Below are 7,629 nucleotides of genomic sequence, written 5' to 3'. Positions count from 1 at the left end.
CACGATGACCTCGTCAAAGTTTTAGAAATCCTCTTACTGGGCAGCTATGATGCTCTTGTTGCATACACGTTGATAGATAAGAAAAGGACAGAAATGATAAGAAATCACATGTAGCGCCCCAGGTTATTCTGGATTTATTAGTTCTCTCTGGAAGTTTAGATTTGGATGGGATGGGAAATTCCCAAACACAGGAGCTTGTTACAGAGAGGTTGGGCAATGCACGCATGCGCTGACAGAACGCCTGCCTGACAGTCTTTGCTGTTGGTGCATTCAAGTTCTCTCCGCGGCTCGTTATCTTAACTTTTGTGTGTTTGTGTGAACTCGTGATGTCAAAACAACATCTAACGATACAGAACTATTACTTTTTTTTTTTTTTAATTAAAGTTAGAAAGACTATAATTTATGGTGGAATAAAAATCCTTAAAAATGATCCCAAAGAGAGGTTCTCTGTGTTTATTAATGCAAGTTGTCAAGCTTAAGTTTCATTCTACCGATCATTCAGACACCCCATGAACACATCCTTTCACTTTGGTAGTTATCGAGATTGTTCGACTGTAGATATCGCTTTGAATCTGAATTTTGAACCCTTGAACGCCCTTAAACTTTGACCACAAGCAGTTTTTGTCTGTCTGTTAAGGTTTTACGAACGTATACCACTACTTCAACCTTCTTAATACAAAACTTACAAGAAAACAAACCGTAAACAACACAGTAAGCTAACTCTAAGCAACAATGTTGAGCTAGCCAAAGTGAGCCTACTGTCAACTTTGGACTCTGACCTCCAGGACAGGTACGTTTATCATGTTTTTCCGATGTTTTTGTTCTATTAGTTGTCTTTGTGTTTATGGTTTGGGTTATAAGACTTCTCTAAAGTTAATATTGGTCATTCAAAAACAGTTAACCACTCCTAACCCCATATATTTGGAAATCAACTCCAGGACTGAGTAAAAGGCCAATATTTAGACATGTTAAGGACACTGGTGAGTTAATTACTGATAGTGCAATAATCTGCTATCAAGAAAACAAATGTAATCCAGGTTATTTGTTGTACAGAACATTCTGAGCCCACTGTCATTGTCCTTGGAGATTCATACATGATTTTTACAGACATGCGTTTATAAACATGGCAGAGGATTCTGAAATTATTACTGGATAACTGTTAATCTTTTTATTCTTCCAATTTTTCCTGCAGACTACACACAATGGAGCGAAGCACACTCAAACAGAGTCCGCTCTGTGGCTCCTGGGAGATGAAGGAGAGACTTGGGATGGGGGGATTTGGACATGTTTACCTCTACCAACACCTGGTAAGTTATATAAGATCATGTGGATCCCTTGTGCCTTCAACTCTGTTTTAAATTCTTTCTGTAATCGGGGAAGGAGTCAGGAGAGAAGATGGCTGTGAAACTTTGCCGCCTAGAGCTGAACTCCAAGAACAAAGACCACTGGAGCAGAGAAATTCAGATCATGAAGAAGTGGGTATGAATCATCAGCTTGTGTACTCATTTTCTCCTGTTCAAACCATAGCTGTATGTTTTTCTCCTTTTTTTTTTGGTTACAGGCTGAATCATGTGAATGTGGTTCAGGCTCGAGAAGTGCCAGAAGAGTTGAGCTCCATAGCTTTGAATGACTTACCTCTACTGGCCATGGAGTACTGCTCAAGAGGAGACCTACGCAAGGTACAAAGTGCGTATATTCCAAAGATCCCAAGCGACTAGATGCATCCCCAAACATCGCACTTTTAACGCTTTTACATCTTAATTTAGATGTTGAGCAAACCAGAAAACTGCTGTGGGCTAAAGGAAAGTGAAGTCCTCTCGCTGCTCAGTGACATTGGTAGTATTTCATCTTCTCTCACAATTAGTCACATGTTGAATCATGGTGCTAAGAGAACCGTTTATTTCTTGCTCTCACAGGTTCTGGTATTCAGTATCTCCACGAGAATAAGATCATTCACAGAGATCTAAAACCAGAGAACATTGTTCTACAGGAAGCTGGTGGGAAGGTGAGTTCACTTCCTTTTGCACATGATGCTTCAGTGATCTGCAATTTCATATTTATATGTGGTTTCAGTGCCTTCCTCTCATAACGAAACTGCTTTCCTCCCCAGCTCATCCATAAAATCATAGATCTGGGTTATGCAAAAGATCTAGACCAGAGCAGTCTTTGTACCTCATTTGTAGGAACTCTGCAGTATTTGGTAGGTATTGCACCATGGCTTCTTTCACAAACATTTTTTCTTTCCAATTCATTTTCTCTTTGATAAATCTGTTTGCATTTCAGGCTCCAGAGATGTTTGAGAGTAAACCCTACACTGTGACTGTGGACTACTGGAGCTTTGGGACATTGATCTTTGAATGCACTTGTGGCTTTCGCCCTTTTTTGCACCACATGCAGCCTGTGCAGTGGTGAGCAACACATTCCCTTTGAGACTTTGTGAAGCTGGGTGTACCCTAGAAATCAAAACAAACATTCCAGGAATTTCACTTTCTTTTTACAATGTTATTGAGCATTCAGACTCACTTTACAACAGAAACACAGTGTCTACGAACATGTGGCATGCAGGCTTTCTTCATAACTTAATCACATAGTTGGTTGAGTCTTTTCTTTGTTTATTATGATTCCTGACTTTTATTTTTCTCCGTTTGTAGGACAAGCAAAGTCAAAAACAAAGGTCCCAAAGACATCATGGCAGTCGAGGACATGAACGGAGAAGTTAGATTCTCCACACGTCTTCCGTATCCCAATAATCTCAGCAGGTAGAGACAGAAAGATCATTTTTCTTACAGCATCTATCACTTGACTTGTAGCTTACATGTCTGATACACGTTTTTAGGCCACTATTGGAACCAGTTGAGTCTCTACTGCAGATGTTGTTATTGTGGGACCCTGCAGAACGAGGTGGAGGGCAGGATCCTGACACAAACAAGCCGTGCTATTACACAACTTTACAGAATATTCTCAACATGAAGGTGGGTCATTTCAGTATTTCATATTTTCCAACAGATGATGTGCATTTCTTTTATGTGCCTGCTGAGGAGGAATTCCCCTTCACCATGCCTTTATTTTTTATTTCTGCAGGTCATCCATGTATTGGACATGACATCAGCACAGCTGCACTCATTGGTTTTGGGATCTGAGGAGAGCTTACACTCCCTGCAGCTGCGCCTGGAGACACAAACTCAGACACACATCGCCCCGCTGAGTCAGGAGCTGCTGCTTGAGACGGGAATCTCCCTCGACCCACGCTGGCCACCCTCACACTGTCTGCCGGAGGGACTGGTATGTGATACACACACAAAGGGAATTCCTAATATCAAAAATCCAGACCACAAGTGCAGACACAGCAAATCTGTTTTTTTTTTCCATCCTTTTTTTCTTCGTGTGTTCATTTAAGAATTTGAAGCCTTCATGCTGGCTACTAGTGTTTAACCACAGAGTTTCCAGATGTTCATCTACTGCGTAAACAAACATATTTTAAGGCTGACTAAAGAGTATGAGTTGTAATTACTGACAAACTAGTTTCAGGCTGCATGAACAAATATGTGAAGATTGTGCACTTCCAGGAGATCTATCTCCTCTTCAAGTTGGAAACCATTAACAAAACATCATCCAAACACTCTCCCAGTGATAATGTTTCTGTGTTTCAGAGAGGCTGGGACAGCTCCATTGTTTTCTTGTTTGACAAAAGCCTAACAAAATACTCTGGACCCCTGACTGCCAGACCACTGCCAGACAGTGTCAACTTCATAGGTAAGATTTAGAAAAGAGTCCTGAACTGTTAAATAGTAGTGTATAGAGATGTAAAATTATCAAGTTGTTGATTGTTCAGAGCATGCTTTAACACAAATTTTGCTCAATATTCCATCAGATAGCGGTAAACAACATGTTGTCTCATACTTTGATCAGCTATCAGGGCCATAAATCTGCTCCATATGTCACTATGTAGTATTTTAAACTCATTGTATTTCTTTGTATGTTTGGCAGGTATACAAACTTCAGGCAAAATGCATTGGGTTTCTGTGGAAAACAGGATTTAGTGGCAAAACATGCATTTGGCATGCTTTTTTAGTTGTAAAGATCAAAGTTTTATGGTCAGCAGATTTGGAGTTGTAACTTTTGGGAAGAGACTGCTGCATGCGTGGCCGTGTTATAGATGTTTCCAATGCTGGTGATGAGACTGTTCTTTTTTATGCAAACCTTAATGCCATGTGTTTTATGAACTGTGTTTCCTCAGTCAGGGAGACAAAGACTCAGCTCCCACTCTCTGCACTGAGAAAAGTGTGGGGTGAAGCTGTCCACTACATCTGTGGGCTGAAAGAGGACTACCTCCGCCTGTATCAGGGACAGCGTGCTGCCATGTAAGCACACTAACACGCTCATCTACATCCATCAAAGCACTGAAAGGTACCTAACATATTTCTTGTCTCTATGCCTTGAAAGGCTGAGCCTGCTGCGTTACAACACCAACCTGACACGCTTCAAGAACCAGCTCTTCTCCCAGTCGCAGCAACTCAGAGCCAAACTGGCTTTCTTTAAGACCAGCATCCAGCATGACCTGGAGCAGTACAGCAAACAGACACACAACGGGATCTGTGAGTGGACCATCACGTTTTTTTGTGATTCATTAAGCCATTACTAAAAACTTGAGTGTAAGTGTTACCTGGTGTTTTTTGTGTTGTGAAGCATCAGAGAAGCTATTGAAGACGTGGCAGGAGAATGAAGAGAAAGCAGACGGGTTCATGAAGGTGTGACAGTCACTTAACTCGCACCAAGTCTTTGTAAAATAACTGTCAGTGCTTCAAGTAAATGCTGTAAGTGTTTTTTGCTGTAGGTTGCAGATGTGGGGTATTTGGATGAAGAGGTGGTGGCTCTACACTCTGAGATCGTTGAGTTGCAGAGAAGTCCATTTGCGAGGAAACAGGGGGACGTAATGGAGCAGCTGTACGTATCTTAGTTATATTTCCCCCCTGAATAAATAATTCCGGTGCGTAAAAGCAAAATAGAGAGGATTCCTTAAATACCAGAATGAAACAACAGTTTCAGGAGAACAAAAAATGGTTATCATGTGCAATTGGGCTCTTTTATTTTAATTTCCACACAAAAACTACCTTAAACATGAACTTCCTCTTTCTCCTTTATTTTTCAGTGAGGGGAAAGCCATCGAACTCTACAAGCAGCTGAAAGCTAAATGCAAAAGTAAGCACAAATTTACATTAGAAGGAACATACATGAGTTTAACATGGGGGGCATCTGATCATTTTCATGCCATGTGGTTAGAGTTCAATTTTAAGCTCAGTTTTTAAGTTCAGTTTGTTGCAGGAACCGTGCACAACTTGGGGTTTGATAAAAAGCACATTAACACCTGGATGATAAAAAACAGGACTCAAAGTAGAGAAGAACAGACGATATATGAAGGATCATCAAGTTTTGTGTTTGCACAGGTCCCGACCCTCCACACGGCTACAGTGACAGCTCGGATATGGTGAGGACCATCCTCCAAACAGTCCAGAACCAGGACAGAGTGCTGAAAGACCTCTACACACACCTCAGGTAAGTTAAACAAAAGTGTAGTCTGAGCAGCAGAAATCTTTTTTGACACCTCTTCTGGGTGTGATTTGTGATTTTTCTGACCAGTTTTTATTTTGTGCAGCACAATTTTGGTTTGCAAGCGCCGGATCGTTGATTTGTTCCCTAAGCTGGAGAGGGCAGTAGAGAGCATAAAAACTGCAGAGGCAGCAGTGATGCAGATGCAAATGAAAAGACAGAAGGAGTTTTGGTATCTGCTAAAGATTGCCTGTGTGAGTAAAAAGCAACACTTGTAAAATCTTTCTTTCTAACACTGGAACTGATGGTGTTTGTAATTTAGCTGCACAGTCTTCAGTGTACTGTAGATGTTAAGTAATGTAGAGTGTTCTTGGTTCCAGGCCCAGAACAGTTCTCCATCACCATCACTTATGCAACACGAAACTGACCGGTAAGATATGTATAATTTTTTTTTTTTTTACATGTTAACAGTCAATGGTCCTATAAAGGTATAGTTCATTTTGACTTACAGAGGACTTGTCTGGGGAAACAGGGAAGAAGTGAAAGAAAGTAACAGTAGGGATTTGTGCACTGATTTTAGAGTCTGACATCTTTAATAATGATAAAAGTAATAATAATAATAATAATAATTATACATTTTATTTGAATGGCGCCTTTCAAGAGACTACTGGACAAATTACAATATAAAAGAAGTACAAAAGATAAAATTCTGAAATTAGATAACTTATGGGGTGGTAATGCCTCCACAGCAGAATGTAGCCTTGCTTTTGTGTCAATAGTCCAGTGATTTTTCAGTACAGCAGCTGTTTAAATGGAGCTGCTACAAACCACAAATTGTCCACAAGAGGTCACCACATGCACCTCAAGTGGAGTACCTTGTACAAGAGAAGTCATTATCTTCTTACATATTATTAGGTATAAAGATATACCTCTGAGTGGTATGCATAATTCCAAGGTGTAAGACAGATGTTCATTTTTTTCTTTCATTTCAGTGAAACTGCCCAGTTATTGGATGAAAATCAACATTATCTGAGTCTGCTAACTTCTCTGCTGCATGAAGCCAACCAGGAGATGGAGCAAAGTTCCATGGTAGTGTTGAACATTCATACGAGTCACACATAGATGCTCTCTGTGTGTTAGCAGTGATGGTTGTTTCATTTTCCATCTTGCATGCCGTCAATTTGTACTGATTCTAGTTTTAAGATGGAGAGTGGAATAATGACACTGTGTTGATGCTTAACCTACATGTCTTTGTTCTCCTTATATGATCAGGATTGGAGCTGGACTGAGTACAAAACATCTGGAGCTGAACCCCAGAAGCTGTAAGAACAGACCAAAGACTTCATAAGTTGATGGAATATACCAGAAAGAAGCCTTATCAGAGTAAAATGATCTACAAGCTTTGTGATTCCTTACTGTGTCTTAAACAGACATTTTAATGTGTGAAGCTGCAAGATTTAGCATGATATTCATGTTTAACTTAAATATCTGTTATTTAACTAAGAAAAGCTTTTACCAAGACATATTTATTTCTCTGTTAATGATTTTAAGAACATCTTGCCTCTAGGGAAATATGCAAGATGAAATTTCAATAAAGTTTTTAAAAATACATGTTTTGTCTTTTTTTTTCTAAAGGGTGCAGATTTTTTATTTTCCTGGTTGATTAATTTTTATTTAAATTTGTAACTTCTTGTTGTTGAACAAAGAGGTACGAGAGATAGGACTGTGTTTCTAAAAGTGCCAAAAAAGGCGTGATTGAGGTGTGATTCTTTAAAAATCTTGTCACAGTAACTAGAACTAAGAAAGTAAGAGCTTAAAACAGGATTTTCTGCTCTTGGTTCCACACCTGACTAAAAAGGTGTGTGTACAAAAGCTTGATTCTATTTTGGAGCACTCTCAAATGCTTCATAATCAGGTGTGTTTCTGTAGGGAGGAAGCTAAAACTGTTGCAGTGTAACACCTAAGACCTGCCACTGTATGAGCAAGTCTTACTACTTTACGATACTATGTTATGCAGAGAAAACAAGAAAGATTCAGATCAGGTAATAATGAAACAGCACTTTATTTAAGACACATGGGTAT

At 39.7% G+C, this 7,629-nt stretch overlaps 1 protein-coding gene across 3 annotated transcripts; it reads left to right on the top strand.

Annotated features, from left to right (window-relative positions):
- The first annotated feature begins 503 nt into the window (after window positions 1–503).
- LOC141795526 (inhibitor of nuclear factor kappa-B kinase subunit alpha-like) lies at window positions 504–7,082 on the top strand. Of its 3 annotated transcripts, none has more exons than XM_074676441.1 (22): window positions 504–790; window positions 1,193–1,307; window positions 1,384–1,475; window positions 1,562–1,679; window positions 1,767–1,836; window positions 1,917–2,005; window positions 2,111–2,200; window positions 2,284–2,408; window positions 2,652–2,759; window positions 2,837–2,972; window positions 3,082–3,282; window positions 3,651–3,753; window positions 4,238–4,361; window positions 4,444–4,595; window positions 4,687–4,748; window positions 4,835–4,944; window positions 5,150–5,199; window positions 5,445–5,553; window positions 5,654–5,801; window positions 5,928–5,977; window positions 6,540–6,636; window positions 6,820–7,082. In XM_074676441.1, the coding sequence occupies exons 2-22, from the start codon at window positions 1,203–1,205 to the stop codon at window positions 6,871–6,873; spliced, it is 2,193 nt and encodes a 730-aa protein (XP_074532542.1). In that variant the 5' UTR covers window positions 504–790; window positions 1,193–1,202; the 3' UTR covers window positions 6,874–7,082. The 3 variants fall into 3 exon arrangements, with proteins under 3 accessions (XP_074532542.1, XP_074532544.1, XP_074532543.1); XM_074676443.1 differs by having other exon boundaries at window positions 695–790; window positions 1,381–1,475; XM_074676442.1 differs by lacking the exons at window positions 504–790; window positions 1,193–1,307 and having other exon boundaries at window positions 1,385–1,475; window positions 1,562–1,686; window positions 6,820–7,081.
- The last annotated feature ends 547 nt before the right edge of the window (window positions 7,083–7,629 follow it).

Source organism: Halichoeres trimaculatus, unplaced genomic scaffold (genome assembly GCF_033239565.1).
Source record: "Halichoeres trimaculatus isolate MK-OKI-2021-1 unplaced genomic scaffold, fHalTri1.1 fHalTri1_scaffold_8, whole genome shotgun sequence".
In the NCBI taxonomy this organism is placed as follows: Eukaryota; Metazoa; Chordata; class Actinopteri; order Labriformes; family Labridae; genus Halichoeres; species Halichoeres trimaculatus.
Note: the sequence above shows the minus strand (reverse complement) of the source record. Positions and strands in the feature narration are given on the sequence as shown.

Bases quoted from the DNA above. Each gene is read 5' to 3' on its own strand.
- LOC141795526 (XM_074676443.1), top strand. From the start codon at position 1,203: ATGGAGCGAAGCACACTCAAACAGAGTCCGCTCTGTGGCTCCTGGGAG. The intron at 2,201-2,283 runs GTAGGTATTGCA...TTTGCATTTCAG, and splicing joins TAGGAACTCTGCAGTATTTG to GCTCCAGAGATGTTTGAGAG. The intron at 2,409-2,651 runs GTGAGCAACACA...CTCCGTTTGTAG, and splicing joins CACATGCAGCCTGTGCAGTG to GACAAGCAAAGTCAAAAACA.